This window comes from Nelumbo nucifera, chromosome 6, assembly GCF_055504915.1.
Source record: "Nelumbo nucifera cultivar China Antique chromosome 6, China Antique-T2T, whole genome shotgun sequence".
Lineage (NCBI taxonomy): Eukaryota > Viridiplantae > Streptophyta > Magnoliopsida > Proteales > Nelumbonaceae > Nelumbo > Nelumbo nucifera.
Window position 1 is genome coordinate 26275860 of NC_142654.1, and position 23026 is coordinate 26298885.

The 23026-nt window shown below is 37.6% G+C and overlaps 1 protein-coding gene across 2 annotated transcripts; it reads right to left on the reverse strand.

Moving 5' to 3' along the window:
- Window positions 1–2905: 2905 nt before the first annotated feature.
- LOC104598616 (GTP-binding protein) lies at window positions 2906–21810 on the reverse strand. 2 transcript variants are annotated; one of them, XR_016077473.1, is made up of 10 exons: window positions 20865–21810; window positions 20338–20695; window positions 20007–20231; window positions 19400–19659; window positions 18641–18849; window positions 8857–8982; window positions 5749–5934; window positions 4454–4618; window positions 3563–3700; window positions 2906–3376 (listed from the first exon to the last, which is right to left on the reverse strand). XR_016077473.1 is itself a non-coding variant. In XM_010260774.3 (9 exons), the coding sequence occupies exons 1-9, from the start codon at window positions 21022–21024 to the stop codon at window positions 3056–3058; spliced, it is 1983 nt and encodes a 660-aa protein (XP_010259076.2). In that variant the 5' UTR covers window positions 21025–21810; the 3' UTR covers window positions 2906–3055. The 2 variants fall into 2 exon arrangements, 1 of the variants encoding a protein (XP_010259076.2); XM_010260774.3 differs by lacking the exon at window positions 4454–4618.
- Window positions 21811–23026: the final 1216 nt, after the last annotated feature.

A 23026-nucleotide genomic window follows, 5' to 3' on the forward strand; every position in this document is an offset into this window, starting at 1 on the left:
GGACTGATTGCAAATTTATGAAGGGTGTTCCACTCAAACTCAACTGGACAACTAGAGAGTAGGGGCCAGCTATTTAATTTAGCTCCACTCTCTTTTCAGGCAAAATAAAACGCATGATTTTTAGACGGGAATGGCGAATGAAAATGATGGATCATAAGTGATACTGCATGCGCGATCTTCCTATTGGAGGACAGTTCAGATATCGGGTTGATGAGGTTGGCTGGCTGAACTGCAAGATAATAGTGTTAGAGTACTCGGGGTGGGTTTTCTGATATTTAAGTTAGCGAAGAGTTTTTGTGAAAGCTAGAAAGCAAGAGAGCAAGAGAGTTATGAGAGTTAAATCACGCGTACCTTTTTTGGTTGAAGGGAGCACCTTTATATGAGCGCAAGTAGTCATGAGTTTCAAGTAGTGCATCCAAGATCTTCGTGAGGATGTGGCTTATCTGCCCACCTCGCTTAGAGGTGATTTTTTACTCAAAAACGATCTCCACATAAAGAGATAGTGCTTATCTCGCTCGTTACCTCTGAAGCGGGCAGCATAGGAGCCAACTCCAATGATGAGGCGACGTGATCCCGAAGGATAAGGCGCACATAGAAGAAGCCAGTCGCCATGTCAAGTAGGTCGCCAATTGGACCGAAGCCAGATCGATGGGACCTCGGCGGGAGGTCGCCCCTTATGCCGAGGTGCCTACAGATCAGCTCTACCGAGGTGGCATCGGTATGCTTTCACAGTGTGCATGGTGTGTCTGATGTGCCTCTGAGGTGGTTCCAAAGTGGACTCTATTATCTAAGCAAAGGGAGGTCATTGCCTACGTGACACCAAGGTGTTAAGCAACAATTTGAAAGTGCCACATGGCATAATGTTACCGGATGGACAAATTCCCCCCATCAATAACCAGCCTCTCTGATTTGCAATCAACTTATTGTAATTAGCCATCTAATCGAACAGTAATGTTTCACCATTGTAAATGGCTCCCTCTCTGGAGCTCTGTTCTTTCCCATTATCCTACTCCACTTGCCTTCATCTTCGGGTGGTCCCTATTATTTGAGATAGAGGTGTCAATTGGACGGATTTGGTCCAACCCGATCCAGTCCAATGTGAGTCCACTTATAAATGGACTAGACCCAATCCGGTCCAAATCCAATTCAATCCATTAAAGTGTAAATGGATTGGATTGGTTCCAATTCAAACCGAATGAAATATCAAAAATTATATAAAAGCACTTTTAGCATTGAAAAAGAACTTTTGTAAAAGTACTTTGATAAAAATATTTTCATAAAAGTGCTTTTACAAAAGCACTTTATTGAAAGTACTTCAGAAAAGTGCTTTTATACTTTTGTAAAAGCACTTTTGTATAAGTACTTTTGTAAATGCACTTTTCAAAAATGTACTTCCATAGACTTTTGTAAAAGTACTTTTATAGAAGTGCTTTTGTAAAAGTACTTTTATAAAAGCACTTTCGTAGAAGTGTTTCTGTAAATGTATTTTTGTAAAAGCACTTTTCGAAAAGTACTTCCATAGACTTTTATAAAAGTACTTTTGTAGAAGTGCTTTCGTAAAAGTTTTTACATAAGTGATTTCCTAAAAGTGCTTTTATAAAAGTACTTTTATAAAAGTGCTTTCATAAAAGTACTTCCATACAAGTTTTTTTGTATATGATTTCATAAAAGTGCTTTCGTGTAAAAGTACATTTATAAAAGTGCTTTCATAAAAGTACTTTTGTAAAAGTGTTTTTATTAAAGTGATTTTGTAAAAGTGCTTTTATTAAACTACTTCTGGAAAAGTGCTTTCATAAAAGTACTTTTGTAAGTATTTTTATGTGTTTTCGTAAAAATATTTTTCATAAAAGTACTTTTATAAAAGTGCTTTTATAAAAATGTTTTCATAAAAGTGCTTTCGTAAAAGTACTTTCATAAAAGTGATTTTATGCTCTTTTCAGTTTTGATTGATTTCAAATTGGACAAGGGTTTGGCCTCATGATTGGATTATTGGAAATTTGGTTTAGATCTAATTCAAACTAATAACAATATGGACCAATTTATTTTGGATTGGCCTAATCCAATAATTAGAATGGACCGTCCAAATCCGATTTGATAAGGTTTGGATCCAAACCAAAACCGGTCAATTAACACCACTAATCTAAGATGAGATGTCCAGGAGTATACCACAGGGCGGATAATCTGCACGCCAATTCTGGACCATCCCATAAGAAACAAAGAATATCCAAATTATATCTCACAGACCTAAGAAACTCGAGCTACTGACTAAAAATGTCTTGAAGCTCTTGGTTGATGTGAGAAATGTAAGATCTCAACTGTCTGTTAAGAGGTATTTTCAGGAAGTATTGGATTCTCCATAGGAGGACTTTTCTTTTCTAGCTCCATGCGAGGACCTTGAACAAGGTATTGGTAGTGCATAGCGTTTTGCAGAAGATCCAGAGCCAGGAAGAAGTCGGGGGGGTCCTTTCATATTTCGTCATTTTTTTATATCATATTTCCCTCTCTCCGATGATCTGAACAAACACAGGAGATGCTCTCAATGCGCAACTGTAATGATGTATTGGTAGGTGAATAGGATTATTGTGGGTAGGAGATCCAAACACCTAAAAATCACCATCCCAAATTTACTTTTTTTTTTGCTTTCTAAAAAATACATTACATGGAAAGTGGAGAAGAGTTCATTTGGAATTTTATGCAAGCTCTGAATACAACCAACCAATATATGGAAAGTAGGTCATCAGATTATGCTGACACAGATGAAAGCGATGCTTAATTTGATAATCCATCCCAGAACTTAGCCCCGTCTGTTTTGGAGAGAGATGCCTTCGGCTCCTTTTTATTGTTTTGATGTTTGACACTGGATGGAAGGTGCAAATCTCAGACGCGGATGCATTAATGCAAGCAATTAAATCAACCATCATTTCCATTTTCCTTCAATTAATTTTTAATGAATAAATATAGCATAGAAACTAATATACATCCCTGAAAACTTCTGCCATGTTTAGATTTTAGAACAGGGGAAGACAGCTTTTTTACTCTTCCACAGCGGAATGGGTCATACTGAATGTAATAAAGTGGAGGCACTTCTCTTGTCAGACAAGATCCTCTCAGGCATCTTGCCAGTAGACTGGTTCTTACTGCCACAGCTACCGCTACCTTCTTTCCTAGAGACAGATCGCTGCATTATCCGAATGGGTATCCCACCCATATCGAAGTCTTCTTTCAAAGACTTGGTTAAGAACCTCAGATCTGTATCTGATAGTTGTTTCTTCCCACTCATAAAAGCAACAAAAGTTGGTGGTCGGGCTTTAACTTGTGTGAAGTACTTGATTTTGGGTTGTGCAGCTTGATCTTTCCAAGAATGCCTGCTCATAACCTGTTCAACCAGAACAAAAATCTGTCATCTGTAGGATCATGCCATGCTCAGAACATTGCGTGTGTGATTAGGACTACATGCAGTCCACCACCACCCCACCCCAAGACCCTGGATCACTGGGATCAGCACCGAGCAAATGGCTTTTCACATTACCAACAAATGATTTTACAGGCACTACAAGCTTACCTTGCGCAGCCAACGGTTAAGGCGTGCTGTTGACAATCTTAAACACCATTTTTCATAAGTTCCAATGACTTGGCGCATGACTGCTGTCCGACCCCTTCCCTCCAATGCAGAAACAAATACAACTGGTATCCCTGTCACCTGCCAACAAACTGTCTTTGTTAAAGGTTGACTAGATTATCATTGATTTAGGCATCAGAAGGTATTATTGGTTCAAAACGTGTTAAACTTTTCCTATAACTTACTTATTTAGTTTCTTAAACTTAGATTGCAGACAGGGATGTAGAAGTATGCTTGCTTAAGTTCTAATTGTGAAACTACAGGGAAAATATTTTCTTTCAGCGTCTGCAGGGGCAAAATGTGAATCCTTTTGAAGATAAAATGCAATATCACAGTATATGCAAATGTTTTATATTAAAAAAGGAACTAGAATCTTCTTTGAATTACAGAAGAAAACGTAAAAGTAAAACTAGATGATTGGCAAGTTTTATCTTATACTCCAAGATAGCCCATCATAATACACCTAAATCAATAAATGGGGACCTTCTAGTTTGCATGGGATTAAAAATCTCAATTAACTTGCTTATGGATGGATAGATCAATTAGACCTAATAAGGAAGCAATAACATCATCATCATCATGGAAGTATCCAATATCAGCTATCTACAGCACTTTGTAACAGCAGAGGAAGACATAACTAAACCATTTAAATATTAGTTGCTTATTTCATGATGTGGAGTCTAAAACTTTGCATCTAATGGTTTTATCAAGTACAAGGTTCCAGATTGGTACTTTGAATGCAAAACTTCCCAAGTCTACTGTCAGAATAATTGCATGACAAGCATGGATATTATAAAGTCCAGAAAAGCATTGAAAGCAGAATCCTATTCTTACCAAGTGACCGATGCTTCCTGATAGAACCCAAGCACACAAGGGCCAATCCAGAGGGCAACATTACATAATGGGTCGTTACTACAGCCGAGCTAGACTATTGGGCTCAACCCCAGGCCCCCAGTGAAGTGTGTCTATACAAGGAACCCACATCAACAGATCTGAGATCTGGCAATTACAATGGCACTAGTTAGTTATTCTGATAGTATCAGTTGTAATCATGATCGATTTCATGAGTCACCCAGCTATTAGGGTGATCCCATTTGAGGATGAATAATGAAGAAGCCATTAAAATGATAATCGATACCAATGTTCAAAATTTCAATATGATATGCCCCGTATTGGGTGTATTGTATCATACCAGTGGCCCATTGATATGCTATTTTTAAGGGTTTCTCAAAAACTAATGTTTTTAAATGATAAATATTGTTAAAACAGTCGCCCTGGAAAATTTGAAAGTAAAAAAAAAATTAAAAAAAATAGATTTCCACTCTATCGAAACACCTGATATGCATGTTCATGCGTATCAGGTGTATCAATACTTTGAACCTTGGTCGAGACTGATGGATTGAAACTTTGTATTATTTTTTAAATGACTTCCATAATCATTAAAAGAGAACCCGAATAGTTAATTACTAAACTGATGTTAGAGCTTTTGGAAGATATGGATAAAAAGTCTGTACATCATGCTGGGCAGATACAGACATTGTAAAGCATTTATTGTTAGACTCTCTTCTAAAACAGTTCAATGCACCTTCTTTGGCCCTTCATTGAATCTTGGGTTACACTTGCATACACCATATAAATTTGACTTCTGTATAGTATCCTAGTTAACTATGTCATTTGATAGACATGCTCTAGAGGGTGATTCTAGGCTTCTAGCCTTCATATGCTAGAAAATTTTCCTTTTCTAACATAGTTATTAATTATCCAAAAAAAATCAATAATTACCAATATTAAAAGGAAGAGAGAACATAAGCTGAAATTCTTAGAAATTAAGCCAAACTTTTCTGAACAAGTCAAAGACTAAGAAAGAGATAATTTGCCTTCGTAATGAAGCAGTCATTCTTCTAGTCTTCTGGTTGTCAATAGTTTCAAGGAATTTTTTGTAACCAACTTCTACTCTACATGCTATAATTTATCACCCCCTCATAGTGTAATGAACAGAAGACCCTTTCTTTGTGCTTCCACAAGGGGATTCCAATCCCCTTTGTTTTCTTTTCAGTTGCGGTTCCCCCTTTTCCTAATAAAATCCATAAAGTAACACATAAATGTCATGGGCAAGGGAAGTGACAAACCTGGGGTATGACAGTTTGAATTTCTTCTGGAACAGCTTTGATAACCTTCTCATATAACTTAGAATTTTTGCTCCCTTTTAGAAGATCCATCTTGTTCACAATAACAACCAGACCACGACCCTCTTCAACTGCTCGTCTTGCTATAACTGCCTCAGAATGCTTCATGCTGCTTCTGGCTCTTGCAATCTAAATGGATCACAGGTACACACACAGCAAAAAGTTACAGAGATCCAAATATGTTGGAAATAGAGATGAATCTCCTGTATCTAAATAATTTGGACATTACCTACAACAGAAAATGCCGGACATTATATACGGTTATAGAATGCATGTTACCTGGTGGAACTGAGTCTTCAAAAATGAAAAATGAAAAAAAAAAGTATTTCCATAAAAAAAAGCATATGAAATTTGTAATGACACATGAGGAAGAGGAACAAATAACCGCATTTTCCAAGAGAAGAACAGGCCAATAAATACATATCAGAGAACAATCTAAATCAAGAGTGCCATGTGGGCAATAAATTTTTTGTTTCTTTTCTTCCTTTCTGATCAGTAAGAGAAGAAGAATAAAGAGGCAATAAAAAAAGAGACAGGGGACCAACCCAAGAAAAGATAAAAAACAAAATAAAACAAAGACAACAACATAATATAAATAAGCAAGAATACAAACAAAGGAACAATTTGAGATAGATGGCCCACCATGTAACTCACATTTTTTAATGGAACATTTCAAAGAGAATTAGCAAGCAAGTTGGTTTGGCATATATTGAACTGAAAATGTTTAACCTGGATGCTAAAACACAAGCATGTTTGACGAAGAATCTACAGAAGAACCTCTCAAATCCAGGGATTTCCCAAGAATCTGACCCTGATGGAGGCCCATCCCAAGACCCACATCACCTTAGGGGCGGCAGCTCCTAGGATAAGGATAAGTCAAGATCCAAGAAAGAGATAAGTCAAGAAGGGATTCAAGATCCATCAAGAATTCAAGAATTCAAGATAATCAAGAATTCAAGATAATCAAGAACTCAAGAATTCAAGATAATCAAGAACTCAAGAATTCAAGATAATCAAGAAGTCCAGAGATCAAGATAATCCAGACTTCCAAGATTCATGCATGGAGATCGGACGGTGAAGATCATGGCAAAGAAGCCGATCCTATCAAAGATCAAGATCAAGAAGAATTCGACCCTATCCAGATTAGATGTTTTGATGTCTATCTTAGTTGTTCTTTCCTAGTTATCCTATGATTTCCAGATGTATTATAAATACTGCTATTGCTTTCAGTTAATGGACACTTCAGAATTATTCATCAATCTTCGCCACCTTTTCTCTCTCCTCTAGAGTTTTCTTTCTTTCTTGCTTCGCTAGAAGCTTGGCTCGCCCGTTGCTTGCATAGCCAGCCCGGTTTATTGCTTCCATGCTGCGTCAGACCCTCTCAAAATAAGTGAGATAATTTGCTAGAAACTCTATGAACACCCTCAAGAAGTCATCCTTGACAACTTCTCCAACTGTCCAACATTTTTTATCAGAAGTGATGATCAATCCAAATCATTAGTTTTAATATGATTTTGTTCTTTTCAAACCTATTATGTTTTTGAGTACATCATCATAGATGAATTTTTTCCTTCTTATTTTCTATTATGAAATTTATAACTATACATAAATTTATCAAAATAAAGTTGATGTTTTAATGTTTTCAACTCTTAACAAAGAACAAAAAATATAATAGCATAAGAAGCATATTCATATTTAAATAATAACATTTATATTAAATAAACATAATAAATTAGTATTAAGACTAAAAGATTAACAATGTATTATGTAATAATTTTTAAAGACCTAAATTTATTCTAGGTGAAGAAACAGGCTGTCTTGAAAAGGTATAATCATTCTAAAAGCATCATTATTATTACTATATAATAATGTAACTATTTAAAAGAGTATGTCCTTTAATACTTTCAAAAAGTATTTTATTAGATTAATGTTTACAATGTTATAAAATTTTACAATAAATCTATACAAAATTTCTAATATTTCTTATTTTTAAGTGGTCAACACATTTAAACCTTACTTCCTGAGAGAGCATCAATTAAGATCTATGGTTTCATGTATCTCCCAATCATCCCCAAACAGCTCCGGAAATGGAATCAAATCATGGAAGTAACAAAACCATGAATAAGTAGGTGGTGCTTTTCCGTTTCCCCTTTCTACTTGCAGAATGCAATGGGCACCAAAGTATATGGCCAGTGCAGAAAATTAGGAATTTCATAGAGTATATATATAGAGAAGATCATGCCGCTGAATAGAGAACCATTGTGTCAAGAGAGCATTGGAAGAAGATGCAGATATTCCTCCTAAGAAGACCCCTGCCATTTCAAAAATCAAGAAATTCTGTTGGGTGCTCCCTTATGATTTGCAGCTTGGCAAGGGTCAAGATAAGTATATGGAGAAAAGCTCAAGGTTACCTTAGAAGCTGACTAGCCAACAGTAAGATAGGACCACAAGATAGGCACCTTGGGTTGAGTCCTCAGTTTCTCAACTAAAGATATTGCTCCTCATTGGATTTGCACTTAACAGGCTAACAGCTAGGGTCATTCCAAAATTCAATAAACAACAAAATCTAAACTTGCAATTTTTTATAGAAAAGCCTAAATCACAAGTCTTCAAGCTATACATTAAACTGAGCTAAAATTAAGGTTGAACCCTTGATCATGATTCCAAGTAAGGAGCATCTCAGCTTGGCTCATTAATATTCCTAGTTCAAGGCTATCTTAAGGATGAGATGAACCACTGATCCCAAATGTTAGCAACAATTGGACAAGAGGATAGTTCAGTATTAGGACTGAAGAGAAGTTTTTGTTCTAAATCACCATACTTCCCTCGCAACCTGCCTTGGAAGACAAATTAACAAATTAATCGAACCAGGCTGCACAGAACCTTCAAGGCTTGAAGAGCCTTTCCTAACCATTTTTCTTTTTTTTTTCTTTTTTTTTCTTTTTTTTTTCCTTTTTTTAGAATGCCTTTACATCTAACAGGGATCATGTTATTATTATATATCTTTGAAAAAACATATATGCACAAAGAACAGTATGGTACATAACAAACCTCTTCTGCATCAAGGACCAAAGCAACCACATTAGCCCTCATAAGACTTTTTCTTGACTGCATAATACTCAAGGATGCTGGTCCTTTTTCCTGCTTTGTCCTTTGCAGCCACCCTGCAGTATCAACCTGAATAATAAAGCAACTCCATTATAAAAATATATCAACTAAAATGTCCAATGACATCTGATGTCACTCATGGTTTATCAAAGAAACATAATGGTTTTCCTTTTTTGGGGTAGGAAAAAAAAGGTGAAAGTTGAAGTATGAATATAGTAAAACCGACATTACGGTCTGTTAAAAAGATGTGGGGCTTTCTTTCTCAAGTCTCAACAAATATACTCTCCACTACAAACAAATAACTATAATAGATAATTAGTCCAATAAGGTAAGACCAACAATAGAGCTCATCTAACACTATGTCAGATTTAAAAGCACATGCAAATTTGATAAACAACCTTCTTATGAGAATATGATTGGAAAGTAAACATGTAGAATGGTGGTTTGTCAAACAAAATGCAATCTGATAGAACCAACCAATTTGAATTTCTAACAAAAAAAAGAGTTAACTGGACCAACAAAGGACCTTTTATTAATACAATCATACTTTACCCTTTTTCAAAAAACAAATGATATAGTACTATTGTATTGCTGAACAAACAAAATCTGAATGATATTAGATTGAGGAAGAGAATATATTTCACCAACAAGAGTCATAGTTCATAAATGAGAAAATAAACTTCCAGAATGTAACCTTGTTTTTGAGAGGAGAGAAGGATAAAGTATGGAGGAATCCCCAAAAACTATATGGTGAGAGACTGTATACCCACCAGAAATAAAATCCCTTAATTACAAACAAAACAAAATAACAGCATTCAGCCCAGTAACAGTTCCTGGGTAAACAGAAAACAAAAACTAACATTTCTAAACATCTCCCCCACTAATAGCCACAAAAACACCAAAGAAGTTGCACTTTTGAGAATTGCATCTTATTGCTTTTCTTGATTCTCAAAAATTCTAGAATTTCTTTCTGTCCAGATACTCTAGATGATGGCCACCAGACTAGCCTTCAATATCAATCTATCTCTACAGTTAAGACCCCCCAAATGCCATCCAATCAGAGCCTCCTTAACTGATCTGGAAAAGCACCAGTGCATGTTTAGGCATCTTGGGAAGAAACACCATATCTTTAAACTCGTAGGGCAATGGATGAAGAGGTGTCTGAAGATTCTGCAGGGTGATTGCGGAAAGAGAAATTCAAAGAATTGAATAGAAAAACTCAAAGACAAGGTGCCCAAACCTCCCCTTAACTAATTCACCTATATAAGATATTTATCCAGAGATATGCAATCCATAGAATGAAGCCAATCTTAGAAGGTACCCTTGGGAGCCGCACAATCTCTAAATGAGAAAATTCCTATTGCCCTCAGTAGTCAAGTTTTTAATACATAGTTTAACTGAAAAAAAAAAAAACCCTGATTTCTCCCACTTCCACCTCCTAATATCCACATAGCCAACCCTTGGAAAAAGGTTTTGAGGTTGCAGGAACAAGGCTGCTACCTAATCCAGTTCCCTATCAAATAAGTTTCTTCAAAATGTTAGGGTACAAAACACCTTATTTTTCACTATCTCATAGAATTGCTGCACCCTGTAACTTGATAAAGCTTAATTATTTCATCTTCAGCTTACTCATAAGTCATTATTAACCTGCGTGTCCACTAAACAAGAAAAAGGAGAAAAATATTTAAATCCATCTCATAAAAAACTTACTCCAACAAGCAGCCTTTTGGCATAGTCCAAACGCAATAAGATTTCCATTACTGAATGATGGCCAAGGTTCAGAACCAGCATTATTACTAAAAACCTCAAGGAACAAATGTTTTTCAAGATACTAAATACTACAATCATGCATGCAATGTACCATGGATACATCAATTAATGCTAATGCTCTGAAAGAGGTGGAGAATGGTAATTCATGGTTCAACAGTTCAACCATCCAATTCGAAAAGTTTGACCGCTGACATCTGGAGATGCAATAAAAACATTAAAAAAATAGGAAAATAGGGAAAATATTTAAAAAAGGAAAACAGGAATAGGATAGCAAGTAACCAAAAGAAAATCCATACCAAGAAATTAATTTTTTTTTCTAATAAATTTTAGGTAAATTTATATTTATTAACAGGATAGTTACAGTGGTTTTTGGCCAAGTCCATGATTCTTTATAAGATGACAATATGGGGTTAATCTGAACTGATTGGTGACCAGTTCAGAATTGGAGTGTCAACTGTCCAATCTGATTAAACATCTCAAGAAAAATCTTGGGGATCAATGGTGACATTCAGCTGGTAGGCCAAGGAAACAAACTCCTTAACATAAAAAGTTCTCTGTAATCTGTATTCGCAAAATCCTCTTCATCCACCTCTTCAGGTTCTCCAATTTGAATAAAAGATAATTAAATAAATATAGGAAAATTCAATAGTTTAATCCATCTTCTTTTTCCTCTTCACAAACCAGTGCTTAAGATACATATAACAAGATTCAAGGGTATTCTGGCCTTTTCCTTTATGTTAGGGACTAGGGCTTATCTGGCATTTTTGTACCAATCTAGGGATAGATTGGAAGTGAATTTAGGTACATGTCGCACAGTTGATAATTTAAGTCAAATGTTTGTTGCAGACCAAACAAACAGTTTGTCATAAGGCAGTGTAGGAGTTCCTTATTGCACAAGTGTAGTCTCTAGGGCTTTCCTTCTTTTCTTAACTGAAAAGATTGCATCAAAGAGGCTCTGAACAGGCCACTCAAGAAAGGATGGAAAAGATAATAAGGCTCCACAAAGCACATCCCTGATGCACAGAAAGAACCCAAATGCAAGGAATCTCTCCTCACACCCTCTCTAGCAAGCTTGTGAACAACTTGCTTCCTGAAAGATAGGCTCAATGTCCACATACCTTTACCAAGTAACAACCCTAATAATGACCTTTTGAAAGCCTATTGGTAGACGGTTTACATCCTTGGAGAAAACATAAGAGTTCTGCTCTCACTGATTTGCCATCACTCAGACCCCAGAGGCCCAGTCACACCATAATAACCAGACCTCAAACCTGAAGATTCTGCCTATTCCACAGGCCACCTCTGCTCGAGGACCACTATAATAACAAGATGAATTCATAGGTTTTCATAGGCCATGTCCAGGATTTGAACATAGAAGACAGCAAAGAGGCGTGGAGGGTACTAGAAGTAAACATTAGAAGTAGAACAAAAGCAAATCAGTCAAATAGGTGGTAGAATGAAAATGATAAAAAAATGAAAGATGTGAAAATATATCTTGATGTACATTATTAGAGTAGTCCTTGTTGTACAGTATGTAGTTCTTATTATTTTATTTGTTCTTTTTATCTTTAAGCCATGTAAGGGCATTCTCGTAACTGTACATACCTTTTATCTCTTTAATATAAAAGAGACTCTTTGGGGTTGACTATTCTTGACACCCCTAGATCTGTTTTCTTCTTGCTCTGAATTTAGTTCACATGGTATCAGAGCAGGTTGCTCTTTGATCTTCCTTCTCTCTGATCAATCTTGTTTTTGTGATTTATTGAGAACCTACATCTCTGTCGAGTGGTCCTGGACTGTTTTGATTTCTCCGGGAACTCCTCTCTTCTGTTTTCTGCGCATCTAAAGAGAGAGATTTTATTGGATCTCTCTCGTTTGACCTCCGTTTGCAGCAAGAATTGAAAGGAGTTGTCGCCTAGCCCTTCTCAACATATTCTGAAATTTTTACAGAGATCCGTGAAGTTTTGAGAGAGATCTGGACTCTTCTTCTTGGCTGCTGCGCCCAGACTTTTCCTTTTCTGGACTGTGTTCAGTTTCTCCTTGTTTTGGATCTTGAACAATCTCCGGTGAAAGTAAGGGGTTTCTATCTCAGTTTTTTGACTCTCTTGGATTGATTACAGCCTATTTCACTCGTCTTTAGATCAAGTTTTACTTTAGTTTAGTTTCTTTAAACTTCAGCCTAACCCTATTTTGTGCTTTTTTTCTTGCTGTAATGGCTTCAGACAGAGGTGATATCATTCCTATAAAGATGAATGGACGGAATTATGGGATGTGGAAGTTCCACTTCGACTTTTATGTTGAGGGAAAGGGTTTAGAAGGATATCTGAATGGAACGGTCACCAAACCAGCTGAGACCGAGGCCAAAGCTTTACAACAATGGAAGTTGGATAATGGTAAACTTGTTTCTTGGATTCTGAGTTCTATTGACTATCATATATCTATACCCATGAGGAGATTGAAAACAGCACATGAGATGTACATGTATCTAAAAAAAGTTTATCAACAGTCCAACGTATCTAAACAATATCAGATAGAATCAGAAATATTCTTTTACAGCCAAGGAGATAGGAGGATACAGGAGTATTATTCTGATTTTCTTGATTTATGGGCTGAATATGAGATTGTTCACATTGAACCCTCGGATCCAGTAGAGTGTGTGAAATATCTTCAAAAGCACTTTGAGAAGAGAAAGGTGACTCCGTTCCTGATGAGACTTAGACCTGAATATGAGATAATCAGGTCCAACATTCTAAGTAGGGGAACACTTCCAGATATGGATTCTGTTTTAGGGGAACTTCTGAGGGAAGAGACTAGACTTCTCACTGCAACCGGGTTTGATGGGAAGATGGCTGAAGTTGGGGCTGAAACAACCTTTGTTGCTCATGGGGGTAAGAAGCCAACCTCCAAGGACTTCTCCAAAACCCAATGCTATGAGTGTAAGGGTTTTGGACATATTGCATCTCACTATAAGAAGAATGTGCGTACCTATTGCAAGCAACATGGTCACATCATTCCAGACTGTCCAGTCCAACCAGCTAAGGGCTCTCAAAAAAAGACTCAGCCTCAGGCCTATCAGGCAACAGATGGACTAGCAATAGACATTGTATCTACCAGGGGTGGGTCTTCGGCAAAAAGTGATTCAACAGGTGTCATGGATGAAGAAAGGGTCGGCAACTAGTATCTTCTGCTATTTCCTCTGCTTTCTCTGTTGTTGGCTTGTCTGGTAAGTTCTCTGCATATTGTTCTTCCCCTTCACATGCTTGGATTATAGATTCAGGTGCCACCAACCATATGATAGAAGCCTACCTCAATCACCCAATCCCTTCCACTAAAACTCACCATAAACATATTATTACTGCTAATGGTGAAAAGTTGGACATCATTGGTAGTAATGATCTGTCCCTTCAACTATCTCCAACCAGATCCTTTCCTCTCTCCAAAACCCTCTTAGTACCCAACCTTACTACTAATTCGATTTCTGTTGGCCAACTTGTTGATGAAGGAAATGTTCTCACCTTTTCTCATGATGGTTGCTTGATACAAGACCGGTACACTAGGAAGGTGAAAGGGAAGGGGCGTAGGCTAGGCCATCTGTTTGCACTGGAATTTGAGAAATCTCAATCGGAGGCATCCATAGCTTTACTTAGTTCTTCCTTGTCTGATTCTCTGTTGAGTTATAGAAATAATGTTTGGGATTTATGGCATAAACGATTGGGTCATCCATATTCCCAGAAATTAAAATTTTTGTTTGACTCTGGTTTAATTAAGAATAAAATTCCCCCTGTTGATACTTTTGATGTTTCTTGCACTACGTGTTGTTTGAGTAAAAGTCATGTTTTATCATTTCTTCATACATCTGAACATGCCACTAAACATTTTGAGATAATACATAGTGATGTTTGGTTTGCTTCTATTACTTCACGATTGGGGTACAGATATTTCGTATTATTTATAGATGATTGTACCAGATATACTTGGATTTATTTTCTGCAACACAAATCAGAAGTCTTTAGTGCATTTAAATTGTTTCATACTATGGTGCAAAATTGATTCAAGTGCAATGTGACTATCCTCCGCTCAGACTCAGGGGGAGAATATAGAGATGGAGACTTCCTGGCATACTTGAGGAGTTATGGAATTCAGTCTCAGGCAGCTACCCAGACACTCCACAGTAGAATGGTGTAGCTGAACGGAAGAACGAACATATTCTCAGTGTTGTGCGGACATTACTACAGGAGTCTCATACTCCAACTTCGTTTTGGGTAGAAGCAACCAGTACAGTCGTGTATTTGATCAATTTTCTTCCATCCTCTGTTCTAGGCAACACTTTTCCCTTCCAGAAACTTTTTGGTTATCCCCCAGATTTCTCTAGCCTTTATGTTTTTTGTTGTCTTTGTTTTGTTTGTCTTCCTGTTCGTGAACGATCTAAATTAACTGCTCAATCTGCTATGTGTGCCTTAGTGGGATATAGTCCTGACCACAAAGGATTTTTGTGTTATGATCCTGCTATTCGTCGTATTCGGATTTCTCAGAATGTTGTGTTTCTTGAACATATCTCCTTCTTTGCTGGGGTTGCTAGGTTGTCTACTTCCATCTCTGTTTTGCAAGACTTTGATTCAAATGACACTACTACTTCCTCAACTGAGAGAGATCTTCTTGTCTTCACCCACAAGCGGCTACATGTCTCGACTCCTGCACCTACAACCCCCCTTCCACCCGATCCAGAGCATTCATCTCAGATATCCTCTGTAAGTGAAACCTTGACCCAAGATCCTCCTATTTCAGATAGTAGTTCGGTTATTCCACTTCGTCGTTCTACCCATATCTCTCGACCTCCTAACCGCTATGGTTTTCCTTCAAACCATAATTCCTTTTCTATTGTACTTTCTTCCACAGATATCCCTAGATCTTATCAGCAAGTCATTAGAAGTTCTCAGTGGAAAGAAGCTATGGATGCCGAAATTCAAGCCCTCCATGACAATGATACTTGGGATCTTGTGCCAGCTCCTCCAGATACTTCTATTGTTGGAAGTTGTTGGGTCTATACGATCAAACTGAAATCAAATGGCTGTCTTGATCGATATAAGGCCCGGTTAGTTGCCCAAGGATACAGTCAGGATTATGGGATTGATTATGAAGAAACATTTGCCCCGGTTGCTAAGATCACCACAGTTCGGACTCTTATGACCATATCTGTTGTTTATTCCTAGACTATTTACCAATTAGATGTGAAGAATGCTTTCCTTCATGGTGAACTAAAGGAGACAGTCTACATGAAACCTCCGCCTGGATATTGCAGTGATCCTTCACATGTCTGTCACCTGAATAAGTCTTTATATGGCCTGGAGCAAGCACCCAGGGCTTGGTTTGAACGCTTTCGGGATGTTGTTGTTACAGTTGGGTATAATTAGAGTTCCTCTGACTACTCCCTCTTTGTTAAGAGAAGACCCCAAGGTATTACTATTCTTCTATTGTATGTTGATGACATGCTCCTAACGGGGGATGATCATGACGACATTTGTGAGCTGAAGTCCTTACTTCATAACTCATTTCACATGAGGGACCTGGGTCCTCTCACTTACTTCTTAGGTTTGGAGGTTCATCGTAGCAATCGAGGGTATTTTATTTGTCAACAAAAATACGCCTCTGATCTCGTCAAACTAGTTGGAATCACTGATGAGAAACATGTTGATACCCCCCTGGAGCTGAATGTCAAGCTATCTAAATCCGAAGGCCTCATCCTTCCTGATGCTACCTTGTACCATCAGCTTGTTGGCTCTTTGATCTATCTTACTATGACCAGGCCTGATATTTCACATGTTGTTCAGGTCGTCAGTCAATTTGTCTCTACCCCGAGACAACCTCATATGGCTGTTGTTCGCCGCATCATCTGTTATGTTAGAGACACAACCTCTCAGGGACTATTTTTCTCTTCCTCATCATCCATACAATTGAGGGTTTATGCTGATGCTGATTAGGCTGGTTGCCTTGACACTCGTCGATCCACTACTGGGTGGTGCGTCTTCATGGGTGACTCTCTCATCTCCTGGAAGTGCAAGAAACAACAAACTGTTTCTAAGTCTTCTACTAAAGTCGAGTATAGAGCTATGTCTTCTGCATGTAGCGAGATTGTTTGGCTGAAGTCACTTTTCATGGATCTTGGTATTTCTCTTCCTACTCCTATCCCTATGTATGCCAACAACACCAACACTATCAAAATCGCATCTAATCCAGTCTTTCATGAGAGGACTAAACATATCAAGGTGGATTGTCACTTTATTAGAGACCTCCTTGCTGCAAGCTCTATATCTCTTCCTCATGTTGCCTCTCACATGCAAATTGCCAACATCTTCACCAAGGCCATGACTAAAAGTCGACATCTCATTCTTGTGGGTAAACTGATGTTGATGTTTACGCATCAGTTTGAGGGGGAGTGTGAAGATAATATCTTGATGTACATTATTAGAGTAGTCCTTGTTGTACAATATCGTAGTTCTTATATTTTTATTTGTTCTTTTTATCTTTCAGCCCTGTAAGAGCATTCTCGTAACTGTACATGCATTTTATCTCTTTAATATAAAAGAGACTCTTTGGGGTGGGGGTCGACTATTCTTGACACCCCTAGATCTGTTTTCTTCTTGCTCTGAATTTAGTTCACAAAAGAAAAATGCTTTTAATCCATCATTGATCATTTCCATTCTAAAAAGCATTAATAAAAGAAAATTAATAATACATAGCCTATGAAAGAAAAAAAAATTGTGTGATAAATCAAAAATAATGGGAAAAAACAAATAAAGAAACGGATATAGACCTTATTATGCTGAATGCAATAGAGATATAGAGGAAAGAAAATGTCTGTGTTACTTGTAGTTAAAAGGGGAAAAAATGAAGGGTTGGAGCCCCTACTCCTAGTCACAGAAAGAAAGGAGTGATTACATAGGGAAAAAAGAACAAATGAATGATGCTTTGTTTTGTTTAAAGAAATTAAAAGTCATAGAAGAGACCTTCATGAAGAACAGATGAAGAAAGATACTAGTTGAAGCCATACTATAATAAGCACACCACTTTCTACCCTAAACTTAGTGGTTCTCCAAATTGGAATTTGGTCTTTATGATGCCCTTTTATACCTTTTCACCTTTATTTCAACAATATAATGTTGTTTAGCTGTGCTACACCTTTTTTTTTTTTTTGAGAAGAGGCGACATGTATCACTCATTCATTTATAGCAAAAAAGAGGGATGAACATCAGAGATGTACAAAACGAACACAAAAAGAGCAAAAACAAAGCCAAAGAACCACCTAAATTTCACAGGCATTGTGTTTGCACTATACAAAATGGTCCCATCCACCCCTGTTTTAGACACGCACACACACACAAAAAAAAAAAAAAAATCAGTGATAGAGCACTCCCTTAACCTGACAAGTGACACAATCTAATATCTGAAAATTTTGATTATAATAAACTTCTGCAAAGTGCCACCTATACAGTAGGTGATGGTAGCAAATTTGCAGCACAGACTGTAATTTGTTTCCACAGCCAGAAAGTAGATGCTATATTAGATGCACAGATATATCTCAAAATAGATATGTCGATGACCACAGATTTATCAACTCTACAATGACTTATAATTACAATCCTGCCTACAAAGTATACCATCATTCTTTGCACATCACTACCAAAAATAAAGATAGTGTACCCAGCTTGCCGTTGACCATTCAAAACATTACAGAATAATATCAATGCCTCTAGAGGCTCCTATGACTTATTGGTTGAGGCAGCAAATGTCAACCAGATGATCTACATGCCTGAGACAAAAAGTAGATATTTGGAAGCCTTCTCAAATAAATTACAAAGTCAAGCCTTTTCCAAATATGTATTCAATATGCATTGTTAGAACAAGGACATGGCAAAAAATATCGTCAAAATCCAAACAAAATAGGTGTCATGGAAATTACCAAGTATATTGTTCGCCCTTGAAATTCAAACTGAGCTCTGACCGAATCTCTTGTCAAACCAGCTTCTGGCCCAACCAGAACACGATTTTGTTGTAATAATGTGTTCAGCAGTGTAGACTTCCCAACATTGGGCCGTCCTACAATTGCCAACTGCAAGGGTAATTTAGACTCCTCAACCTCTGAGAAGCAATTATCCTCGCTTTCTCTGTCTGTGATAGAAAACGCAATCTTAGCTAAAGATCAAAAGACAGCAATGGCACAACAGAAATAGTCAGACATTAAGAAGAGCAAGTGCAAAAGATTGTGCAACAATGAAGAATGAGGGCTTTGTATTTGCACCATACTTTCAACCATACTCATTGTTATGATGTTCTCAGTCAGCCTTAATACTGTTGTAACTGTCCCCCTCCCACTTGAGACTTATCTGAAAGAATGAATTTTTTCTAAGGTATTTAAATAAATCCTTTGATCATGGTTACTGATCAAAATTGTTCATGATTGAATTATTTGGTTAATATGGACTATCAACTAATAAGGTAATTACAATGGTTCACTTTTTGTTCTAACATAAGATAACCACTTAACAACAGGGTACTTTTTTTTTATCAATTTAACAATAGGGTACTTTCTTTATTCTACAAGTATGTACCTATCACAACTAGTAGGAATTAGGAAATCATGGACTCAAATTAGTTTCTACTAGCACAAGCAAGCTTATTTCAGTCTGGCAGGACAAAAACTGAGAGACACGTTGCTTACCATTTAAAACATGGAGCATATAATCATCAAGCAAAGGCTGAAGGGTTTCATATAATTCGACCATACCCAATCCAGTCTCTGCAGATATAGGAATGGGATCCCCATATCCTAATTTATGGGCTTCCCCAGCTACTGCAGTAAGAAACCCACTTTGGTCATCAAGTGATTCAGATTTGTTCATCACTAAAATGGTAGCGATTCCAGGTGCATGCTTGCGCAGCCACTTCCCAACTTCTACATCCATTGGTTGCAAACCATCCCTAAAACAGAGATTAGAGGTAAAGAAAGATAGAAAATCCACACCAATAGAGAACAACAATATGTATGCAATAAATGACTAGTATGCCACAACATGAAATAAATACATCAAACAACAAGTCTAAGTTATAAACATACTGATTAAAATAAAAACCTAAGTCATCTAGCATATGCTAAAAAATCATTCATGAAACTGACCTGACGTCCAACAATATGTATGCAATAAATGACTAGTATGCCACAACATGAAATAAATACATCAAACAACAAGTCTAAGTTATAAACATACTGATTAAAATAAAAACCTAAGTCATCTAGCATATGCTAAAAAATCATTCATGAAACTGACCTGACGTCTATCAAGAAGATTGCAAATTGTGTCCTTGCCAGCACATTTCTAGTCATTTCAGAAGTTCTGTCAAGAACACTTCCCGAAGATGCTGCCGTTTCTAAGCCAGCTGAATCCAATACCCTAAACCGCAAGTCACCCAATTTTGCGATTCCTTCACGTATGTCCCTTGTAACATGATCGTCTGGGGTGTTATATACAAGAGCTTCCCTCCTCCGGATAAAACTACATTAGATAAAAGGGAGGGGAGGATACAGTAACTAGCTTCAGATAAGAACACCCTTCCATGTTCCATGCGATCTAAAAAGAAAATACCAGAGAATCAACTCACCGATTAAAGAGTGCCGACTTGCCTACATTAGGACGCCCAACAAGAATTACAGTTGGGAGTAGCTCAGTGTCAACTTTGCTGAATTCAACGAATGATTTATTGCGGATTCTCTTGACCCTTTTTGTTTCAGCACTACCGGCGGTATCAGCGGCAGAATCCACAACTATGAGATCATCACCTGAATTATGACAACCCAGCAGTTTCTCTTCTTTTGCTCCAGCAAGTCCGCAAAATCCAACCGAGAGAGCTCGACATCTCCGCATAGATGAGAATGAGATTAAACTGCAACAGTTCAATCTCTGGGGTGTCACTCTGGTGGTTTTCCTGAGTGAGTTGAGTGCATGACCCAATAAAGCTCCTAGGAAGCATCATCGTCAGCTCAGTTTAGTTTAACCCACATAAATTCTTCAATCAGAACGGCATAACAGATTTATTGGAATCTTAAAATTCGATTAAAAAGGGGAAAATGAAAGATTGTCTAATATATCAATTATCAAGTGGGAATCGAGGATAAACACAATACAAACCAAATGAATTGGCAACGTCTCTTTCGCTTTCGCCCCAAGACAAGAAGCTCTTTACTCCATTAATATTGCTAGGTGGCGTAGGACTGTGCCAGAGGAAGGTGAAGCCACAGGGCGGCCTCCGGCTGGCCAGAAGAGCTCGAACGCAGGATCGTCGAGCCATCTAAGGACTACATTTACATTTTACACTACGGTTGTGCTGCTACAAGAGCAATAGAAAAGGTCTCCGTCTCATTTTCGTATAATCCTTTTGGTTCCAATGCAGCTCTGTTTTCAACTTCGACTGCAACTGACGAGACGGGATACAAATTCAAACCTACACGAATGCCCGGACCTGGAGGCTGGAATGAGGTCTTCTGCTCTTAGGGTTCGTCTTGGACTCACACTCTCGGTCTGATCCAATCGGATCCGGTCCGATCCAATCGGGCTACTCACTCGTTGGCTTGCTGCTGCCCTTATCGCCCAACGGCCAACGCCCACAAATCACCGTAACAAATAAGAGAGAAAAGATCGAGGCAAATTAACATTACAAAGAAGAAAGAGAGGAGTCATAGAGCCTCCCTTGCCCTCAAATCCGCAGCTTGGTTAGTTTCATGATAAATTTGATGGTATTCTGGAATTGGGATCTGTTCCTCACGCAGGGCGCCCCACACCGATATGACCATGTGAGACGCCCTATTTGAGGAGCAGATCCACTCTCGATTTTCTGCCCCCGCAAATCAGCAGCTCATGAACCTTATAGCATTCCTCTGTGAGGAGTCCATATCTGCTCCTCACATTGTGTGCCTCACAGCATGCAGGAACATTTTCTGTCCTTAAATTTATTATTCATGGGGAGATGTTCCCAATACAGGGTGGGATGTGGGTTGTGAAGAGTGCAGTGTAAGGAACAGATCTCAATTCCTCTGTGAAAGTCTTTAGTATCCACCGCATCTCAATCTTCCTCTTTAAGCTCAGTTTGGAAGGAGTATAAATACAAATATATAGAATGCAAAACCTTGTGTTTTTGGATTATTTTGTATATATTTGTATTTATATTCTTTCCAAACTAAGCCTAAGGCATGACTAGGAGAGAATCGCCCCTCAATAGTAATTGGATGTCCATATAATTTAAGGCAATGTTATAGGCTTCCCAAGCAGCCCAAGCTTTCGCAGGTTAATGGAAGTGTTGTTAATAAAATATGCTTTAACCTTCAACACTTCTCCAAAAGCATATCTTGCAACACATGCAATAGCACAAGAATTATCACAATCTCGAGATGCAACAAAATTTATTTTGATCTCATCATCTCTTGGAAACTTCTAAATAATATGCTTCCATTTATCCCTTTTCGCTATTTCTGCAATTAGGTTGTAACTTCTTTGAGTATCTGAGAAAAGTTAAGCACAAAAACAGAATTTTTGTATGTATTGAATTGAATCCACAAGTGTTTACAATAAATAGATGTTGGTACCATTTACTTTTGGTAACCAGGAAAAAGGGAAAAATATACAAGGTAATGTTTGCTAGACACATATGGTAATCATACAACAATATACAAGGTAATAAATTGCAAGACTCCCCCTCAAGTTGGGGCATGAATGTTGAGAATGCCCAACTTGCGTGTGAGATAACGAAGTTGTGTTGCACCTAGGGGTTTGGTAAAAACATCGACAAGTTGATTAGAAGTTGAAACATGTATAGTGCAAATCAAGTCTTGTTGGAGCTTTTCTCATACGATGTAACAGTCAATCTCTATGTGTTCTGTGCATTCATGAAACACGGGATTAGTAACAATGTGTAGAGCATCTTGTTTGTCACAATAAAGAAAAGCATGTCAATGATGAGATACTTGTAAATCTTGTAATAAATAAAATAATCATTGGAGTTCACAACAAGTGGAGGCCATAGCTTTGTATTCCACTTCAGTAGAGGAGCGAGAGAATGTGTTTTGCTTCTTTGATTTCCACAAGATGGGTGATGGTCCAAGCAAGTTACGATAACCTAAAACAAAGCGACGAGACTCAGAGCAACTGGCCCAATCAAAATCACAATATGCATGAAACTGCAAAAGAACTAGAAGCAGTAAATAGTATTCATTGTCTTGGAGCCATCTTAATCTTAATAAAATGCAAGATCTGATGAGCTGCATCAAGATGCGGCAGGCATGGCTTGTCCATATATT